Source organism: Simochromis diagramma, unplaced genomic scaffold (genome assembly GCF_900408965.1).
Source record: "Simochromis diagramma unplaced genomic scaffold, fSimDia1.1 OVJJ01000630.1, whole genome shotgun sequence".
In the NCBI taxonomy this organism is placed as follows: domain Eukaryota; kingdom Metazoa; phylum Chordata; class Actinopteri; order Cichliformes; family Cichlidae; genus Simochromis; species Simochromis diagramma.
Window position 1 is genome coordinate 1,010,307 of NW_024386927.1, and position 22,404 is coordinate 1,032,710.

The window sequence follows — 22,404 nt, forward strand, 5'->3', positions numbered from 1 at the left end:
TGTTTCATTTTAATTGCTTTATAGCTACATTAATGTATCTATTTTTACTGATTTTATTGCGCTTTTTAAATTTAATGGCATCTTTTGACATTTTCCACTTTTACTTTTGAGGGTTATATTCTCAAAACTATGACTGTATATAGTTACTGTTTGAAAGCCGGTGCAATTGAGTTTTGTTTTTATTTTGAAGCGAACGAGTCGACCCGGAAACTCTTCCTTGTTCGCGAGTAGAACTCTTTCATCGGCACAGTTTTAGGATAGAAATCTGCGACTCTGTGTTCGCCCGACGATGTTCCGGGTTGATGGACAGGATAGTTGATAGCTCTAAGAAGCATAGGTTTTGCTAGTGTAATATTGAATGTCGTGCTACATTTTAATGGCACGCTTTACCGAGTAAGCAGTCGGTAGGTACCGTTTTTATGTCTGTAACCGTGGAGTTGGCTCTTAGAATTAGAGGTTTATTGAGAAATGTCAGATTTTCCAGCTCCTTCAATGAGACTTAGCTCACAGTCAGTTATTATACCCCAGCTCGCTGTTGTCATTTTGCTGATCAAATGTAGCCTCTTCCTATTCCAGTAACACTGTGGTGCTGTTCTAGATACTAATGCTATGTAAAGTTGCTGTCAGTTATTTGATTTTAAAAAGCTGCTGCGTCCTCCTTTACCTCCTTTCTATGTAGCAGCAGGTGTTCTCTATGCAGTCTGCCTGAGACCTGATCGGAGCGTCAGTCGGCTGAGCTGGAGTTCTCGTGGCTGAGAGCAGAGCACTATGTCAGGCAACCAGTCATGCCTGACGGGCGCGGAGGACACGCTCTCTGTCTTGGTATGCGTCCTGTCCAAGGACTTGATAATGAAATCGAGCTCACCTAGAAAGAAATGTATTATTTATTTAACATCAGCTTTGGTGTTCATGCATGATTTTATTTGAAGACGCACATAATACAATAACACTGTCCATAATAGAGGGTTAACACTGCTGCACCATCAGATCTTTCTGTTTGCATGTTCTCTCCGGGACCTTCCTCCCACAGTCCAAAGAGATTGGTGGAGTGGTGAGTCTAAATCGCCCATAGTGTTGGCCCTGCGACAGACTAGCGACCTGTCCAGGTGTACCCTGCCTCTTGCCCTTACACAGCTGGGATAGGCTCCAGCCGGCCTCAAGGAGAAGCGGAAAAAGCTGCATGGATGGATTTTTCACACTATGTTGGCAACAAGTGGATAATAAGTCCCACAGTGTGCATGATGGGATGTCTCTCCAGCCCTCTTTGAGGCCCACTCCTCCACAGAGGAGGCGTTCAGATTGTGGGCCCCACGCCGTTCTAAATTTAAATGTAGATCATTTGTCCTGGACTGTAGTTGTTATTACGATCTGACCTGGTATTAGTAAGAGTGTTATACCATCACTGCGTCACATGTTAAGCATTGAAAGGAGCTTCTATGGTGTCCGTCGCTTAGAAACTCTAGATTCTCCCACAGTGGTATTTTATGTCCAACTGTGATGTTACATAACACAGTTAACCACTGCTGATACAAACAAGAATGTGTTACGTATCCAGTAATTACTGAGATGTTTTCACCTGGACCAAAGTGAGGGATGTTAGTATTGACATTCTGGTCCTGGTCGACAGGTGTGTTTGTTTCATGCATGGGAGGAATGGGCGGGTCTTGATCAAGAGGACTATCTGAGTGTCTTGGAATACCTGTTGTGGGTCTTCACACCCCTAGCCATCGTCTTCATCGTGCCTTTCCTCATCGTTATCTTCCTTTACCTCTCTATACTCTTCCTTCATGTCTACAAGGTAAGTAAACAGTGCTTACACTCGCAGTCACACAAATAAAAGGACCTTCAGTGTTTAGTTATCATCTGCAGCTCCCTCCATAATGTTTGGGACAAAAACACCATTTTAGTAGCTTCTGACATCTGCGCAGTGTTTGTAGGACTGTCTGATTGAAACTTTCAGATTTAAGCAAAGGAGTTCACAGCTATTTTTTTACATAGTTCCCTGGTTTTAGAGGTTCAACATCAATAGGACAGTTGACTGGCAAGTAGTTCCATGGACAGGTGAGGCCTGCTCACTTGTTATTTTATAAAAATAAACCAGGCATCGATTGAAGTTGATTCAAAGTATTGAGTTTGTATTTTATAGTTTTATATATGAGGCCTAAGTAGGGATGGGAATTGATAAGAATTTAGCAAATCCAGTTCCATAATCAATTCTCATTGAGATCATCTCTAAGCAGTATATCACAGACATTAAATCCATGCATGGTCAAATGTTTGTGCACCCTGGAGGTGTTTGTTGTGATCAGTGGTGGGGTCATTACTCCAGAAAAGTCATTATTGCACATATTACACACTTTACTTAAAAGTAAGGATTTCTTTGAACTGTTCTTTTTCCAGGTTTGGAAAGATTGTACAGCATACGTCTTTCATTACTTTAGAAAATAAAAATTGGATGCACAAATTAGAATCAACACTACTTTAGATAAATAATAAGGGGAAGACACGCAGCAAAGGGCCGCTGCTCTCGGGCCACACAGCATATGCTGGCCTGCTCACCCGACATCACATTTCTGACAGTCAGGCAGGTTGTTACACTTGTGATGTTGCTGTCTTTGTTTGTCTTTGTTGCAGAGAGACGTGTTAGGCTGAAACTCTACTTACTGTTTTTTTCCCAATGATCTGTAAAACGCACATCGTTTTTGAATGACACTCAGACAATCAAACAGGAGACCATGTGGCCAAACACGTCACTCCCAGTCCGACTGGGGACGGGGAATGTTGGGAAAGCAAGGCTTTGTGAAACATTCAAAAGCATTTGTGCCAAAATTGTATCGAAGGTTTGAAACAATCTGAAACCTCTCTCCACAGTGACACCTGCTGGCCAACATGGCTATCCCCACATGTCGATAGTGCTATGCAGTGAGCTGATGCAGAGGAGCCCTGCACAGTTTCAAACCCACTTATTATACCAGCCTGTCAATAATTGTGATCAACACAAGTTTTGGAGAAATTGCCCCACAAACATCAAAAGAAAAATACTGACACTCTTAAAGACGGCAAGCTGTGATGGTGAAGAGCAATGTGCTTCAGAAAAGTTCTTCTAACACTCATGAAGCTGTTTCAGCTGCTCAGCAGAAAGGAATTTATAAAGTAAATTGGAAGTGTTTTGTTCACTTTTAAGCTTTTAGGAGTTGATCTCGTAAAGGTTTGTCCTATAAAAACAAAGCTGGCATGCCATTATTTTTTATTTTTACTCAAAAAAAAAAATTTATTCGAAAAAACTGTTAACTAAAAACCTTTGTTACGTTTTTATGGGCTAATTCGTAACAGTTCCTTTCATGCCTGTGGACTAATACACTTTTAAATCATCTTCTTCTGAGCAACATCTGAACCACAAAGACACTTTCCTTTATTACGTATAGGTACTGTGGATCCTGTGTCATGTGACAGAGGCATGATGTTTTACTCAGTGAACCTGCATGCCTCCTATTTATGAGATATTTGCACCAGACGCGTCAGTGGTGACAAAATAGGGAAAAGAAAAGAACTTCATGAAAAACATTTGGTGAAATTTGTTAAGTAATAGGTTGCCTGTAATTAACGGATGGGTTTCTAGCTTTTTACAGTATAAATACTGCTGGTCTGGTCTTAAAAAACCCAAAAACTATTTACATCAAATTGGCATCAAATTCTTCCCAACAGGAAGTCTTGACTGGGTTGTCAGTAACTACCCATCCAATCCACACATGCAAATAAATCCAACCATTGATGTCTATAAATTAAGTAATGTGTAATAATGAAAAATGCCACAGGGAAATTTATTTAATACTTTGTATAAAAGTTGATAATGACAGCTTCAGACCACGTCCTGTATGGAGAAACTATTAGCATTTCCCACTATTTCCCAGGCTTGTCTGAGTGTTGTTCAGCAAATTTTAAATGTACTTCAGCATGCTTTGTCTTTATCAGTGTGGTGTGGTGAGCATACATACAGGCCATGGTGGTAGAGTCCACTAATCATTGTTTTCTTTGAAACAATGGTACCTGCTGATTCCAGGTTTTTCTGTAGCTCCTTGGCTCATGGACCACTTCAATTAAATTCAGTTTTATTCATATAGCGCCAAATCATAACAACAGTTGCCTCAGTGCACGTTATATCGTAAGGTAAAAGTCCTATAATAATAAAAAAGAAAATATAGAAAACCCCAACAATCATATGACCCCTATGAGCAAGCACTATGGCAAAGGTGGGAAGGAAAAACTCCCTTTGAACAGGAAGAAGCCTCCAGCTCAGGAACGGAGGCTGTTTGCTGCAACCGGTCAGAGTGAGGGAGGAAGGATAGGACAAAGAAATGCTGTGGAAGAGAGCCAGGGATGAATGATACACTAATAATTAAATGCAACAACTCTTACACTTTGGATGTTATTGTTTCAGTGACTGGATACTCTACACTGCCAGTCAAACGTTTGGACACAGCTTCTCATTTAACGGTTTTTCTTTATTTTTCTTGACTTTTTACATTGTAGATTCTCACTGAAGCATCAGAAGTATGATTGAACACACATGGAATTTAGTTATTAATTATTAATTATTATACAAAAGTGTGAAACAACTCAAAACATGTTTTACATTGTAGATCCTTCCTAACAGCCGCCCTTTGCTTTGATTCCTGCTTTGCTCACTCTTGGCGTTCTCTCCATGAGCTTCATGAGGTCGTCACCTCAAATGGTTTCCAACAGTCTTGAAGGAGTTCAGAGGTGCTGAGCACTTGTTGGTCCTTTGCCTTCACTCTGCGCTCCATCTCATCCCAAACCATCTCCACTGGGTTTATGTCAGGTGACGGTGGAGGCCAGACCATCTGGTGCAGCACTCCATCACTCTCCTTCTTGGTCAAACAGCCCTCACACAGCCTGCAGGTGTGTTTGGGGTCATTGTCCTGTTGAACAATACATGATGGGATGGCATGTTGCTGCAGGATGCTGTGGTAGCCATGCTGGGTCAGTGTGCCTTCAGTTTAAATAAATCCCCAACAGTGTCACCAGTAAAGCCCCCCCACATCACGCCTCCTCCTCCATGCTTCATGGTGGGAACCATGCATGTAGAGACCATCGTTCAAAGACACGGGGGTGGAATCAAAGTTCTCCAATTTGGACTCATCTTGTGTTTCTTGGCCCAAACAAATCTCTGCTTGTTGCTTTTCCTTAGTCGTGGTTTCTCAGCAGCTATTTAGCCATAAAGGCCTGATTCCCACAGTCTGCTCTGAACATGTAGAGATGTGTCTGCTACTGGAGCTCTGTGTGGCATCTATCTGGGCTCTAATCTGAGCTGCTGTTAACTTGTGATTTCTGAGGCTGGTGACTCGGATGATTGTATCCTCAGCAGCAGAGGGACTCCTGGTCTTCCTTTCCTGGGGCGTCCTCATGTCAGACAGTTTCATCGTAGTCTTGATGGTTTTTCTGACTGCACTTGGGGACACATTCAAAGTTTCCGACTGACTGACCTTCAGTTCTTACAGTAATGATGGGCTGTTGTTTCTCTTTACTTAGCTCATTGGTTGTTGCCATAATATGAACTCTAACAGCTGTCAAACATGGCTGTCAGCTGTGCACCAACCTGACTGCTGCACAACATGACTGATGGTCCCAACACCATGAAGAAGGCAAGAAACTCCACCAATGAACCTGACAGGCTCACCTGTGAGGTGAAACCATCTCAGGTGACGACATCATGAAGCTGAGAGAAGGCCGAGGGTTTGCAGCTGGGTGGCTTCTTACAGGAATCTAAAATATAAGACATAAACATGTAGAGTTATTTATACTTTTTGTCTTTGCTACATAATTCCATATATGTTGCTTCATATGTGGAAAGGCGGTGGTATATATGTACAATGTAGACAGTAGTAAAAATATAGAAGAAACTATTAAATAAGAAGGTGTGTCCAGACGTTTGACTGGTCGTGTCTGCTGGCTTTTACAACCCACAGCAGAAATAATAAGGAGAGATTGGGCGTTGTTTTCGTTTATACATGTGAATGTGAGAAATGGAAGCAACAGCATGACAAACCCAGCCCGACTCTGTTGAAACAGAGCTGAACCGCACCAAAGTCTCATTTAGTCACGGTCACATGACCTGGGTGTTTGGAGCAGTGTTTCTAAACTTCTGCACGTCAGAAGCTCGGCACAGTATCGAAACTTCGATATCGAACATCCTGTCAGTGGGGAGGCGATCAGAGGCTGTGGCTGAACCACAAACAGATTACGAAATATCATTATCTAAAAGTTTTGATTTAATCATAAGCAGATAAGCACGTTTGATAATGAAGATTTCAACCACATCTGTTGCTCTTTCACATCATTGCTTGACGTCACCTTTGCTCTGTGGCTGATTTCATTTCCTATTTTCTCATTTTCGAGATGTTTAAGTCCCAACAAGTCCGCGTTCCAAGATGCTGCAAAGTTTCAGCTCGTGGCCTTCGTCAAGGTCAAGATAACAGCCGCGAAACCAAATATGTCATTAAAGTAATAGTTGTTCTTTACACTACTTACAACTGTTGCTTTAATGCCTTCAGATCTTATTCACACATGTTGGAAGTAGGTGAAGCTCAAATGTGTTTCTCTGTGTCTGTGAAGGTTCTCAGTCATCCAGGTCATCGTAGTCAAAGGAGCTTGCAAAGAAACTCTTTCGAGGATGCCAGCGTTCACATTTTGGACAGAGAGGACAGATGGTTTGAAAGAGGAGTGAAAGAAGCATCTATGTCCACTGTGAGCGACCATCTTTGAACAGAGGCGGTGGTTTACGACACCAACTGTTTGCCATCTATAATCCAGTTTTGAGTTCCCTTCCCAGACGCCTTAACGCCCACTCACATCCTGGGCCATCTGACCTCGAGATATCACATGATAAGGTGGGGTCAGGTTTCACAATGAGCTCACCCGAAACTCTGGGTGATTGGGACCCACACCCAGTTTCACACCTTGGCTCAGGCGATTAGAGGATCATCAGGGGGTCCTTTTGTCCCTCTGTGGGGGGAAACTCCCACTAGGTTTAAATCTGGGACCTCTCCACCATTTGACCTTAGAACTGAAGAAGCTTCTCAGATGAGAGGTGAAACGTCTTCAAGCAACTTAAAGAAGTCCAGACGCTTTTCTTTGCAAGCTCCTTTGACTGTGTTTCACTGTATATTCACGATGTCTCGTTTTTTATAACAGTCGTTGGGAACAAACACTGCATTAGTGGTGAAGAGTTTATGATGCTTTTTGTGTGTTTGTGGTAAAGTTGATGAACAGGTCAGCTGATTTCAGGTGCTCTAGTGTTTCATAGAGTGGTGTTATTTAGGATGCTGGAGTGTCTTGTGCAGATGAGGTCATTTTAGGCAACCTATTTGTTGCTTCATAAATGTCAAGCATTTATATAATTATATCAATTTATGTCTTTATTTGTAGATAATTTCATTACATTGTAGGTAATGTTCACTTATGTTATAAAAAGTGAATATTGATGATCTCCTGAAAGCGTGAGCAGGTGATAAAGTTCTGCTTATTTCTTCTACCAGAGGAAGAATCAGCTGAAAGAAGCTTACTGTAACAACCTGTGGGACGGAGCCAGGAAGACCTTAGCTACTCTGTGGGATGGACACGGAGCCATCTGGCATGGTAGGACACCAAGGTCCTTCATTTACGATGACACAGTGCTCTACATCCACTGCTATCAGTAACAGCCTCCATTTGGTTAAAGCCAGCACTGTACATGTGTATGAGTTCTTAGTCGTGCTTGAAAAGTTTGTTTGGTTTGTTTGGTTTGTCACCCCTCATCCAACAGGCGAGGTCAGTGCTAACAGCTGATGGAGAGCTTCGTGTAGCCTCTCGTGGGCTTGACATCAAACTGCAGGTTTCACTTTCTGTCCTCGTGAATCCCGAGAACAAAACACCCAAACACAGGCTAGGGGTAGGCAACTCCAGACCTCGAGTGCCGGTGTCCTGCAGGTTTTAGATGTGTCCATGATCAATCACAGCTGATTTAAAGGGATAAAATGACTCTCAACAGTTCTGAAGTTCTCCAGAGGCCTGGTAATGAACTAATCATGTGATTCAGGTGTGTTAACCCAGGGTGTGATCTAAAACCTGCAGGACACCGGCACTCGAGGCCTGGAGTTGCCCACCCCTGATGTAGTGTATGCTCTGTGTGTAGAAGCGAGAGCAAACAACCACTCTACAAATGTTCAGCCATCTTAACAGGACAAGCACAGCTGTACACATACAGTCTGTTCAGATTACCAGTGTTTGAATTTTGGAATATAGACACAGCAGTTGACTCACCATCGCTGTGAGACGCTGTGAACAACCGTTGTTGAGGCCACACGGTGGCTTTGCAGATGATGCAGTCTTGGGATCCCTTTCTGGATGAGTCCTGTCCTTGGCTCATATGACCTCAATAACTCACATGATAGCAGGGTGGGCCATAATAGACCACACCCTGGTCGATACCTCGGCTCACGCAATGACTCGTGTGATTAATAGTGGGTCACCAACCCTCACCTGAGACTCTCCATCAGGTGTTTTAGGACTGAAGAATCGCCTTGCAGTGGTGAAACCTCTCCACCAATCAAAAACTCTGAAGATGACAATAAAGTTCTTACCAAGTGTCTAATGCAGCGCCATCTATGTATAATTGATTTATCCCTAATGCTATCTGTGTACTAGGGTATGAGGTTCATGGTATGGAAAAGATTCCCGATGAAGGACCAGCTCTGATCGTGTACTATCACGGAGCCATTCCAGTCGACTACTACTACTTCCTCGCTCACGTTATCATTCAGAAGGGACGGACCTGCCACTCCGTAGCCGACCACTTCCTCTTTAAGATCCCAGGTACTGTACACACCGACCCATGTGCAAACGTTAACACGGAGCACACACTAAACACTTTCCCAGAACGACTGTGTCATCATTCTTCTCCAGATGCTCCATGAAACCACTTGTAGGATATTCACTCAGTTTTTGTTTTATTTTTTAGCTGAAAACAAACAAACAACCCAAATCATATCATTTTCTTAATAGAAAATTTTCATTCAACATACAAAGAAAGAAATTATGTTAGCTATCACCAGAATCTTTGCAGATCGAGAAGAGGAAGAAATGATGGAGATAAAATATGTTCTTGATCAAAATTTCCAACCGAGGTCTGAAGCTGGAGAAGATACCGCTGTTACGTAAATAACAACCTGCACTAAAGACGTCAACACGAGCAAATGATTATTAGTCAGTCTTACATGACATGCATTGAAGGTGTGTTGGCCCACACAGAACCACAGGTGGAAATGTGATGTTTGCATCGCTGGACTAGGTGGTCCTTTGTGATTGGCTGATGTACAACACAGGAGCGCCACAGACAGAGACTAGAGATGGCACGATACCACTTCTTTATGTCCGATACCAATATTATAAATTTGGATATCTGCCGATACCGATATGAATCCGATATAGTGTTTTTTAATCAATAAAACTGTTTTTTAAATATCTTGCTGCTTTTTGTATAAGTTTATACTCAAGTTTAAATAAACAACAACACTAAAGCTATTCTGTTAAACCTGTATGTAAAAAATACACTGCACCCAAAATATTACATAGTTCAGCAAAACTGATCAATCTAATAAACTTAAACCTGCTCCATCCTCCCTATTCTGGTATTTTAAAGAGTACTTAGCAGAAATATTAAGCAACCTAACTAATAGGGTTGCAAACTCCCAGCAAAAGAAAAAAAAATAGGGAACCAACCCCCCACCCTCCACCTCATGATGCTTAATCAACGTAATCAACTTTAATTTGATGCAGTGTGAAAAAAAAATGCACAGAAATAAATAATTTTTCAAGAATAATTAAATAGATTCAACATCTTTCTTCAGCAGAATTGCAGACTGCACAGATGGAAAAAGTACTATAGCTTACTAGGGTATATTAGACTTAACAGTTACTATATACAGTAATGGACTTCTATACATTTTACATCAGATTAAAACTTTGGGTGTAAGATTCAGATAATTATTTATTAAAAGCTCGACATTTTAAATGAGAATAAGAAAGAAAAGTATGTCTTTGTGCCCCCTTTTCCCTGTTCATGCCCTATCGGCCCCCCTGGCTAAACTTTGCTAGATCCGCCCCTGCACAGTTACGTCAGCTGTAGAAAAGGATCCTGGAGTAGAAAGTAATATTAAATAAATTCTAACAACAGCTTATCAAGCTTAAACGTGCTGCTGTTGTTCAGCCGCTGGTTTCCTCTTTCTGGTGCAAAGTGGGCCAAAAACAAACAAGAGAGACGATCAGCTGATCATTGATCAGTTTCATGATTGAAGTAGCAGCAGGAGAGGGAGGGAGAGAGGGAGGCAGTCGCCCCATATATCGGTTGTTAAGCTTAATGTGGGAATGCTTTACAAACATTCAGAGATGAACTTGCACACTTGCTTTAAATAATTTCCCCCAGGGATTAATAAAGTATTCTGATTCTGATTCTGATTCTGATTCTCTCTGGGATCACTTCCTCGGAGATGAAATGCTGGTTTGGTAGCGAGGCTACAAATACACACAGCCGCTCTATCACGTGAGCACACTGCTGCGACGTGCTACGGTTATGAGCCGAGTGTCGCAAGTTTTGTGAGGTGCTTTTTTTGATATTTAATGAATTGGATTACATTTTTTATTTCTCTCCGATATCCGATCCAGTGATTTACGTCAGTATCGGACCGATACCGATATGTAATATCGGATCGGTCCATCTCTAACAGAGACTGCTATCTTCATTGCTGTTGGCCTTTTATACCTCAGACTTTCAGTACTCTGGGTCACGCTAGCTACAAAAATACTGTGACATTTGTACTTTTATCTAACATTCACGCTCATTGGATGCACTGGGGATACTTTGAAACATGGGCACAGTATGGTAAAGTATTGGTGATTCCCTGCGACCGTCTGTTCCTTACTCTGTCGTCTTGTCTCATTACTGTAGGTTTCAAATTGCTCTTGGAGGTGTTCAGTGTGATCCATGGTCCTCAGGAGGAGTGTGTTCGAGCTCTGAAGAACGGTCACCTGTTGGCGATTTCTCCGGGAGGAGTGCGGGAAGCTCTGTTTAGTGATGAGACCTACCCTCTCCTCTGGGGCGAACGGAAAGGCTTTGCCCAGGTCGCCATTGATTCTCGAGTGGTGCGTTGTTTCAGTCTAATTTAGTCACATTTCAGTGCAGAGCGAGAAATGTTTGAAATGTTTTGAACCATCAACAGGCCACAGCAGTACTTTCCTGCCCTATTTGATACAAGTGAAACTAAACTTACGAAATGTGACTGTCACATTATTTTAATACTTTATCACTGACAAACAAAACTAACAAACTGGAAGCTGAAGGCTCTGCCTCCCACGCTGCTTTTAAATACTTTAGGAACTACAAGTAAACCAACAGCCTGAGAGTGAAGTGCTCTAACGGGGTGATACGGTACTATGAGGTCATTAAGATGAGGTGGGGGCTGATTATTTAAGACCTTGTGAGGAGAGGGATTTTAAATTCTGTACACTGTTGTTTGCAAATACATGCATATCTGTGAACTGTTCATCGTACAGCTAACAGTGACAGATTGCTTTGCTCTTGTACAATAAACATGTAGCTTAGAAAGAAAAATATATTTCTGTTATTAATGTGTTTATGAACAGCCATCTCATTATAACTATATATATCAATTCTAATAAAATATTTTACATTTCTAACATTTAATGATAATACTTCTGTGGTAGTACCGTGTCTCTGATCATCTCTTTGTGTTGCACTCTCTGTTTTTCAGCCAGTAATTCCAATGTTTACTCAGAATGTGCGGGAAGGCTTCAGATCTCTGGGAACGCTCAGTAAGTTTTGACACTTACAGTATTACTCCAGGAAAGCTGCTGGTGTCTCGCATCACCCCAGGAGTGTTTCAGTTTCAGGATGTGAGCCAGTCTGTTCCCGGGGTTAGGGACGCATGTTCAAGGGAGCACAGCACATATTTGCAACCTATCATTGAAAAAGACTGAAAGTCGTTTATCGTAGTTTTTGATTTGCTGCTGTGTTCTGTTGTAGAGTTCAGGTTCAGGGAATCAAAGTAAGTGTTTGTTGTAATGAAGCGTCTGAGTTAAAGCCTTCATTAACCTAGAACAACACTGTGGAGCTCAGCGGGGCTTGATCACAATAATGATACTGTCCTGTGTAATAATGTATTTTCATACATTTTGTTTCTGTAACAAAGCACTGCTGTCTGAGCTCGTATCGAACACGCTCTTTCTCTGATGTGTCTATCCAGGATTTTTCCGCTGGGTCTACGAGAGATTTCGTCTCCCTATAGCTCCTGTTTATGGTGGATTTCCTGTGAAGTTTCGAACCTTCCTTGGGGATCCCATCCCATATGACCCCAACATAAATGCTGCTGAACTAGCACAGAAAGTGAGTAAGCTTTTGCTTCCTTTCACTCTAACAGCATGGCAGTGCTTTGGTTTGCACTGCAAGGTTCTGGACCTTCTCAGAGCCTTACTCTGTGGACTTTCCATTTCTCCCTGTGTGATCTACTCTGGGTACTCGGTTGGTCATTCAAACTTGGATGTAGGTATGGGTGTGACCACCTCCTGGTCCAGGTTCTTCCTCCTCAGGACACGGAGGAAGTGCAGCTGCTGCTGGGCGCAGATGTGGGTGCTCAGAAAGCTGAAGGTAGAGACAGAGTCCACCTGTTCAACACCAAAGCAGCAGGTCCGCGGAGCCGTACAGAGACCTCTGGATAAGGCTTAGTGTTGCCAGCTTGGGCTGTAGCTGCTAACTAACTCTGGGTCGAGCCAAGCGGAGAAATGGAGACAGGCGTGGGAAGACTGCACCAGCAGATTTTCTCATATTCAACTGTCATCGTCTCGGTTTTGAACTTGCTATAATAATTCAAATGTCTTCAGTTGTTAGTAAGTTAAAGTCATCGTCGTGTAAACTTGATCTACTGCCCACTAATCTTGTTAATCTTTCGCTCCGCTGTCTTGGCTCGTTGGTCTTTAAATAACACAGTTAGTCTACGTCAGCAGCAGGTTTCACAATATGAACAAACACAATGTCAGTGCTTGAAATACACGAGGACGTACATGTAAGCTTTACCCTCAGTGAGCAGTCCTTACCTTTAAATCTAGCCTCTCCTCTTCCTCTCCTGCCCCGTCTTTCTCATCTTCCTCCATCTCTGAGTGAAGTTGTCTCGTTCTTTTCTCTCCCTGTGAAATCATCTCAACCTTGACTGGATAGATGTCGAAACACCGCAGCCACAACTTCTGGACAGCTGTGGCCGTTCCAGTGTTGTTCCAAAAAAAGAAAGAAATGAAATAAAGAAAAACACCGGCCCACTTCAGCCCCTGACAATACACACACGTCTCTTTTTATGCGACATTATGTCGCTCATAAACGATCAGCACTGCTGTTGTGTTACTGTTCAGGCTCAAATCGCTTTGATGTTTGGAGGCTCGGAGTGATGTAAAAAAACCTCCCCTCAAATCTGTCAAACCAAAAGTAATGAGCTGGTTTTGAAAATGCAAGAAGAAAAAAGTACAGATGTCTTTTTAAAAATATAGGAAGTAAAAAGTAGTCAGAAGAATAAATACTCTGAGGAGCAGCCGGTCAGCAGGCAGGGGTGTCGCTCTGTAGGCCTGCTTAATGGCACTGTTGACTCAGTCCAGTGTCCTTCCCCCCCCCCCCGGTAGGATACTTAACAGTGTCCTTGAGTGTAAAGAACTCGTTGGTTATAACTTAATAGCTGATTAAACGGGTGGAGGATGTTTTGCTTTTCCACCAAACGTTAATCTTCAAACAATCTATGTTTGTGTTTTTACTCTGAAGGTGCAGCAAGCAGTCCAGTCTCTGATAGACACACATCAGCAAATCCCAGGGAGCATCCTGAGAGCCTTGTTGGAGAGATTCCACACCAAATACAAAGCCCACTAACATCAGTGACACTACAACAGAGACAAACTGTCCAGTATGTGACCAAACCCACGCATCAGGTGGCTGCAGTCTGCACAGGTTTGGTGCTGATGTGCATCTGAAGTCCTCGATGTTTTTATTGCACAGCTCTGATATGTATTTTTGTTTACATAGACTCCCTTTTATATATATTCGTATTCAAGATGAATCTGTTGAAATTAAGACTTTATAAGATGCAGTCAGGTTTCATAATAATATCTCTCAAAGGACGGAAAGAAAAGCAAATATTTATTTGAATTCAGACAAATTCAGACACATTATTGTGACCTTAGATGTAAGTTTTTTGTGTTTGTGTGGGAGAAAAGGCAAATGTGTTTATTTAAAAGTGCATTTACATCAACAAGTGATTCATAATGATTTTTAATAAATAAATGTGTTTTGTTGTCGATGCCTTTTGAGTTGATCAGTGATTAGTTTAGACCAATCAATCAATATTTCTTATAGAAAAGGTATGGGTGGGTGCTTTATGATGACAAGAAAAGCTGAACATTAATGTTTCACTACGTCCACCAACCACTGAAGTACTGTATCGTTCTCAAACACTCAGGTACTGAAGGATGTCCTGTAAAGCAGCGTTCTCCAACCTTTTTTGCGCCACTGACCGGCCTTTAAGGTGTCGTGGATAAATACAACAAAATAAAACTGGTACCGGTACTGAAAAAAAGAAGATTTATTCATAACACACGTGAAAAGACCCAGGAAAACAGAGTTAACGATAAAAACGATAACAAAATAACACTGAAAACCGATAAAAACCCTGAAAACTATACATTTCACACCTGAGCCTCAACGCTCGCGGCCCGGTACCAAACGACTCACGGACCGGTACCGGTCCGAGGCCCGGGGGTTGGGGACCGCTGCTGTAACGTATAGAGATGGAAAGGATCCACAGTAACATGCAGCTCTTTGAGGAAAGCTGTTTTGTTTTTTATGTTTCAGTACAGCTGAACACTACTAGCTACAGGCGAGTCTGGATATACAAAGAAAGGACGCAAGGAAAGAGTTCTTAGTTTCTTACTAAGGCTGGTACAGTATTTTCTTTGTATTATTATTATTATTCAATTTTAAATAGAATAGTTAAAAAAAACAAAGCCCTAATGATTTAATTCCCCCAAAAACGTTAATGGGAAAATAGGTCTTGGTGCTGGATGACCTCACAGGAAATGACAAATCGGGGATCCGTGTGGAGGGCGAGCGCCCGATGTCCAGGCCTGGATTTATGGGGCCTAACAAATGACACGTAAACGCCACAGTGTGGATTTTTATGTTGCTCATTTTTGTCTTCACACACAAGAGCAAAAAGCTTTTTCTGAAACTGGAGATCAATGGTGACCAGCTGATTTTCACTGTTTAGTATTGAGACAACAAATATGTTATCTGGGACTTCTGGTTGCACAAAAGTAGACATTTGAATTCTGACTCCCTGACTCAGAAGGTGAAACTGACGGCTTCCCAAAGATGGAGTAAGAAGGGCGTTGGACTGGAAGAACTGTGCTGAAGTTCCAAAGCAATGACTGATCATTAGAAAACAAAGTGTTTAAAGACGATGATGTTGAACATGACTGTGTTTGATTGTTGCTGTAACAAATGCAACGTTGCTAAAAACAGCCTCTGTTGGTCATATCAGTGTGCACACTGCATGTCAGTTTGGTGATATCAGTTTTACCCCGGGCTCTTAGCTGCTTTGTTATTAACTAATCATTTGTAACGTAAAGTCAAATTTGGTTGTGGTTTGGAGATACAGTTACAGTTTGTGTGTTTGTGTGTAGTTGCTGTATTTTTCAATATCTAAACATGTGAATATTGTGATTCAGCAGATCTTTTGTCACACTGGTGTCACTGCCAGCTCAGAGACATGTCTCACTGGAGCATTAATGTCTGCACACTGGTTGCCTTTTTCCATACTGATGTCACTAGTGTTGAGGTCTAACATGTATTTTTAATGTTTGACAGTGTAAAGTATGTGTTAAACTTTTAAATACTGAGAGCTACTCCAGCCTGTTAATAAATGTCTTTACTGAGATGTTGCTTTGTTTGTTATTTGAGGAATGAGTAGTTCATAGCACAGAGAGTCAGACGATGGATTTATGTTTTTTATTACAAGATCAATAAAGAAGCAAATTACTATGAAACTAGTTGTTGCTCTACAGTGAGTGGCCCGACACGTAAAAGACGGGAAAAGCAGTGCATGCATCAGCACGGCGATCTGTAACTTAAAACTAGGCATGAGCATAATGAGCTGCTCACCTCAGCAGGAGTATCCCTCCTACTTTACTCCCAGCTTTTAGTTACCTGTTAGGTTAGAGTCCTACAAAAAGCTCCACAGCATAATCTGTGCAGGAGCAGCAACAGTTCCAGATGGGAGCATCCAGTCCACACAGGTTTCCCTCGGCAATGACACAAAGCTTTCTCCTAAAGGGTAAACACAACTTTTAGCATCACAAGCAAAACATTTTCCTGTGGCTCCAACAGAGGGCTTTGAAACCCACATCAGTCACTGCTCACACCAGGAATCCCCCACCCCCACATCCACGTTCATAACACAACATCGAGGCCTAATTACTGCACCTGTGCTTGTAAAGAAGAAAACATACAGAAATGTAAACAGAGTTTTTGATGCTTACATTATTTTAACTTTACAAACAAAAAATAATTTCAACAAAAACCAGAAACTACCAGGGTCAGTATCATCAGCCCCCCTGATGTTCTTTCTGCAAACATGGCCAAAGAGAGCTAGTTTCATCTGAGAGGACGTGCTTCCTGTCTGCATAATCCATCTCCGGTTGGCTGATTTTCATTGTGTGCAACCTTTTCTGTGCAGGCTTCGAGTGACTCTTTGGTTCCCTGCCTCTGCCGGGCTTGTTCTGTACTGTGTGGCTCTCTTTGAATCTCTTGATGATTCTTCACACTTGGAAATACTTTGATAACTTTGTGCATCCATCTGCTGCAGTGCGAGCACTTCTCAAGGTCGGCTCAAAAGATGAGCCAGACATACGTTTAGACACGTGGAAGTGTTGGAGATTTTTGATTATGTCTTTTGCCATATCTTAGTTGCAATGAATCCGAGCAACTCTGCACACAGCAGCCCGTCCTGTGCTGTCCAGCCCCTTGGGTTAGGAGGTTAGTTGTGTAACACCGATAGCCTGTGATGGTGATTTGATTTGTGGCTCCTCCTGGAGAATCTACCACCAATGAGGCTTTGACTCGAAAATGAAATGAACAAACGTGAGGCCAGATAAATGACCACAGTGTACTTTATTAACTGAATTTTGGTAGTTTGTGTTGCATTAGATTCAAATAAAAATTTACAAAAATCTCATATGTACAAAAAACTCATTTTGATTATTTTTTTATTATTCTTGAATTATTATTTTTACAATAAAATGTACTTTTCCCCCATTGAATGCTTTCATCACACAATGCAACGTACTGATAAGACCAATATTACTTTGTCTTAAACATGTTTTTTCTTTTGTTAAATACACCACATACACCACATTTATCTTTTTTTCCTCTGTGTTTTACTGTCATATTTATAGCCATCATGGTGGCATCGCACCTCTAGAGACACGCTTCACAGTCAGAACTCAAAAAGAGAGGAATGTTCTTTTTTAACATGTACACATTGCATACATTTATTTACAGATAAGCATTTAAGTTGTTCAGTTCACTATCTGTGGTATTCCATGTTTAACCAACTCTAAACAGACATCTGTACAGAATGATTATACAGGATTGTTTTTAACCTGCTGGTTACTGTGCTTGTACTAAGACTGGACGATCCCGCCTGGAGCTGCTGCTGCTGCACAAATGATGCTGACCATTCAAACTTCATAGTATCGTTTTTGCCTGGTTCAATAGCTAAATTCTGTATTGTGCTTGGCAGGTATGTCTGGAGCACAGCAGCAAAGCTTTGATCTGTTATAGATGATGAATAGAGACAGTCGCTGGACCACAATACTAACAGAAAAACACAATCTATTTATCTCATCTTATAGTGGTAGTAGAATACGTGCTCGTCATGTGGAACCACTCCAACAAGTCTTTAAGACTAAATGCAGATATGAGAGTCTTGTGCCTGTGCTTTGGTTACATTTAGCCAACTACAAACATTTTACTTTAGTGGATGGAGACTTTGTAGCCTTGTTTCCCATTACACACCAATAGCAACCTCCCCAAATCTGGCTCCCGGTCAAATATCCTGTTAAGTCTCATGTCAAAAACATGTTGGATCGTCAAACTGAATTGAGTTTTTGCAATGGCTCTATGATTGTTATATTACATATTTAACACGTGTCATGTGTCCCTGATGTTTGTAGACTTTGTCTATGGAACAGACTGGTCAAAAAAAATGTTGTGCTATTAATAAATAACCGTTACTGGAACATCTTACTCACACATGGAACATTGTTTTTCTTAGAGTCAATAAAAGTGCAAGAAAACAAGGAGGAAGAGTAAACCAAGAAACAAACTGCAATATAACTGCAAGTTTTCTATATTTTCTATTGCTTCTTCATTCCTTTATAGCAGTATTGTGCGACTGATGTTACAAATAAACACAGTCTGAGGGGTTTAGATGATGCAGTACTGAGGAACAACTGCTAGACTAGTATAAGCACAGTAACTGCCACATATTCTGCTATCGAGTGTAAAAACATCTCTCTCTCTCTTTCACACACAGACTCACACGCATGCTTTCCAGTTTAACTAGAAAACTAAGCTGTGCCCTAAGTACAGCCTCATTGTCTCCTGTGTGATGATGTCGAAATGAAGGAAAAATCAAAATAGATTTTATTTTAAGGCAAATTAAACACAGAAAGCAGCTAAAACAAAGTCATGAACACTGGAGCACATCTGGGATTTATAAAATGCCAAATCACAGCGACAGTCACTTCAAAGCACTTTATATTGTAAGGTCGACCCTACAATAATACATACAGAGAAAAACCCAACAATATGACCCCCTATGAGCAGCACTTTGGCGACAGTGGGAAGGAAAAACTCCCTTTTAACAGGAAGAAACCTCCAGCAGAACCAGGCTCAGGGAGGGGCGGGGCCATCTGCTGTGATTGGCTGGGGTGAGAGAAGGAAGAAAGATTAAAGACATGCTGTGGAAGAGAGACAGAGATTAATTGTTATAACTAATAATTAAATGTAGAGAGGTGTATAAACACATGATGAGTGAAGAAGAAACACCCAGTGCATCATGGGAATCCCCCGGCAGCCTACGTCTATTGCAGCATAACTAAGGGAGGATTCAGGGTCAGCTGGTCCAGCCCTAACTATATGCTTTAGCAAAAAGGAAAGTTTGAAGCCTAATCTTGAAATGTAGAGATAGTGTCTGTCTCCTGAATCCAAACTGGAAGCTGGTTCCACAGAAGAGGGGCCTGAAAACTGAAGGCTCTGCCTCCCATTCTACTTTTAAATACTCTAGGAACAACAAGTAGGCCTGCAGAGCGAAGTGCTCTAATAGGGTGATATGGTACTACAAGGTCATTAAGATAAGATGGGGCCTGATTATTTAAGACCTTGTATGTGAGGAGCAGGATTTTGAATTCTGGATTTAACAGGAAGCCAAAACAGGAGAAATCTGCTCTCTTTCTAGTTCTAATCAAACAAGGTCTAAAGTAATATTTTTTAGTTGAACCCTAATCCTCAGTTCTGTTCAGGTCAAATGTTTATTTAGTCAAATCACAACAACAGTCACCTTTATATCATAAAACCAACAATCAGCCCATTTGCAATGCCATATAACTGTCATACTATCAATGTTATACTTTGGAGGGTTTTCATAGGGTTTAATATGTATTGTTATTTGGAATTCATTTTAATTTTGGTAAACATATTTTCATTTAAACAGAAGTGTCAACTGTGTTACAGAAGAAAATGAACTGACAGACAATCTGTAAGGGTTTGTTCATGAGACAAACTGAGGTAGCTTCATGTTCCACACATATTTATATGGATGTACTGTGTGTGTTGATGGTGATGAGCAAACTAAGGCTACAGCTGATTTTTGAACTGAAAACTAAAATAAATTGCTTGGATGTCTAAGAAATACAGGCCTGCATTTGCAACCCTGTTTCCAAAACAACAGAGAAACCCTCGGTGCTTAACTCAGCACAGAAGAAAGCATCAATGAAAAGTCTGCAAATGGGGAACCATATCTACAACAATGAATGTAGCTGAAAGCTGTTCTGGAGCGACATTTACTAAAATTACGTCACTATCCAAATACCTGTGGACGAACTGTCTTCTTCAGAGATGTGCAAGTTATGCATGGCATGCGTATTAACGCATACCACCACATCTGCTGGCTTTTGAACTGCGCACCAGGATGGTGCAGTAGTTGAGAACCATTTCTACATTTGCCACCTCACATTTTTTTAGTTTGACACATGCTGTGCTATTTTTAATTAAATATACATGTTTAGACTTTGTCTTTATCCACTGACAGCCCAGTTACTGATTTATTTTATTCACTTTTTTCATTAACAAAGACGAGCAGTAATTTCACTTTTTTTTATTTGAAGGGATCATGAAAGTTCTTTCCACAGCCTGCTCTTGGTTTCCTGAACAGGCAGTATGTACAGCCTTGTACAGTATATGCCTTTCTCTAACAGTATTGTGCCATCATGAAACTTGTGTCTTTATCCCAAGAAAGAAAACAAAATGACAAAAGACAAACGCTTTACATCTACATCACTCACCACCGAGTTTGTTCCCAGATAGTAGGTCTGGAAAAGTCCCTTCTTTAAATGGAAAATCATCAGGTTTAGTATATTTTAAAGCATTTAGTCTTTTTAGTTGTCACTAATGTTGATTCAGCTACTGTAATATTACTTCAGGACATCTGTCTTATGTTATGCAGCTTCTGCTGAACCCACAAAAGCTTTATGTATACAACATTTTCACTAAAGCACAAGTGTATTCCTCCATCAAACACAAGTCCATGGAAATCTCAAAGTAACCGAAAAATAATGAAGAGACATTAATGCCACGATAGAGATTGGTCTCCTGAAAATATCTGATGGAAACTCACACTGCGCACACGCACACACACACATAAAAGTATCTGTTGTCAAACTTCAGCCTGTTTGCATGTTTTTCGGTCCAACTGCTCAGTCTGAATAGATTTTTGCAGCCATTTTTATGCCAGATTTGTGGATTTATATCTACTTTGTGGATTTTTGTTCATTACAGTACAGTTTAAAATTGTGCAGTGTATGACTGTTTAAATGAAGATATCCGGTCGTTAAGTGATGACGTGGCGAATCCTACTTCCGAGCCTAAAGTAGTCTGCGTTTAATATGGCTTTTGTGTTGTTAACATGTTTAATGTTTTGTATTTTCTTCTATTTAATCTCAAAAAGCTCCTAAAACAGTCAGTGATCACTGTTGACCTCCCTCGGCTTTTATTACCGCTAATCATTTATTTAAGCTCAGTTTTTAAAACCTTAGGATGTAACTACAGCCCAGCCCATGCAGCAGTATATGAATGACTAACCTCGTATTGTGGATGGATTATCTCAGTTGTTCTCCTGGCTGAAGTTTGGTCCTTTTACAGCATCCTGCCATGCGATTACATTTGTTCCTGACCACCGAGAACACTCACGTTAACTTTTATCGAGTGGAAAAAAAGTTAGCTTGTTTATATTATGCTAACATAGCTGTGTCGCTAGCGGTCACGTAGCACATCATTATATACCAGCTAGCCCAACTTCAGTAACCCTACAAACGTCACTGCTGTTTAGTTTTCTGTCTTCATTTATGTTGGAAGTGATAACAGAGCTGTACGTTTTAATTTGTTTCCAAAACCCCGCAGTCAGGACATACTATATTGTATTTAGATAGAAGCTAGCGAGCTAACTTCCTGCTAACTTCTCTGTTAAATGTCATAAATTCCGTTTTCATGGATGCCTGGATGTTAAACTCAATTGTTACACCTGGTAGAGCAGAACGCTGATCATTTTATTAAAGATGAAAGACTTTAGACAGTTTTTCAACTCTCAGTAATGCCATAGTGATCGTTTGATATATGGACCTGCAGCGGAGTTTGAGCCCAGACACGGCTAGTGACGTCAGACTTAACGACCGGATATTTAGGAAGTCTCCAATGCATTACTTTATAATAATAACAACCAACAACAAAAGTTCAAAGACTATAGTGAAACTCGAGAAATACAGCAAAAGGTTTTGCAAAAAGATTTTCTAAAACGTGCAAAACCACTGCTATAGTCCTTTAAAAGTATGTCTCTGGTAAAACACAGAGGCTTGGGTGTAAGCACAAAAATATCTCTGTATCATTCAAGATTGCTTCTTTGAATTTTTATTTTTTTTACAGAAAACATTTTTGACTTGTCACCACGAAGAAAACACAATTATTAA

At 41.0% G+C, this 22,404-nt stretch overlaps 1 protein-coding gene and 1 long non-coding RNA gene across 7 annotated transcripts; one reads left to right on the plus strand and one right to left on the minus strand.

Annotated features, from left to right (window-relative positions):
* Nucleotides 1–207: 207 nt before the first annotated feature.
* tmem68 (transmembrane protein 68) lies at nucleotides 208–16,040 on the plus strand. 6 transcript variants are annotated; one of them, XR_005696587.1, is made up of 11 exons: nucleotides 208–404; nucleotides 680–822; nucleotides 1,628–1,798; nucleotides 7,557–7,656; nucleotides 8,704–8,871; nucleotides 11,003–11,196; nucleotides 11,826–11,886; nucleotides 12,318–12,457; nucleotides 13,874–14,056; nucleotides 14,957–15,043; nucleotides 15,153–16,040. XR_005696587.1 is itself a non-coding variant. In XM_040037003.1 (9 exons), exons 2-9 carry the CDS (start codon nucleotides 769–771, stop codon nucleotides 13,976–13,978), a joined length of 993 nt encoding a protein of 330 aa, XP_039892937.1. In that variant the 5' UTR covers nucleotides 208–404; nucleotides 680–768; the 3' UTR covers nucleotides 13,979–14,400. The 6 variants fall into 6 exon arrangements, 1 of the variants encoding a protein (XP_039892937.1); XR_005696588.1 differs by having other exon boundaries at nucleotides 14,962–15,043; XR_005696585.1 differs by having other exon boundaries at nucleotides 14,957–16,040.
* LOC120736722 lies at nucleotides 11,419–21,364 on the minus strand. The gene is made up of 2 exons (XR_005696591.1): nucleotides 19,546–21,364; nucleotides 11,419–11,528 (listed from the first exon to the last, which is right to left on the minus strand). It is a non-coding gene; the product is annotated as an uncharacterized LOC120736722 (long non-coding RNA).
* Between the last annotated feature and the right edge of the window lie 1,040 nt (nucleotides 21,365–22,404).

Coding starts and splice junctions, on each gene's coding strand:
- tmem68 (XM_040037003.1), top strand. CDS start 769: ATGTCAGGCAACCAGTCATGCCTGACGGGCGCGGAGGACACGCTCTCT. Junction 11,197..11,825: donor TCGCCATTGATTCTCGAGTG/GTGCGTTGTTTC, acceptor TCTGTTTTTCAG/CCAGTAATTCCAATGTTTAC. Junction 11,887..12,317: donor CAGATCTCTGGGAACGCTCA/GTAAGTTTTGAC, acceptor GTGTCTATCCAG/GATTTTTCCGCTGGGTCTAC.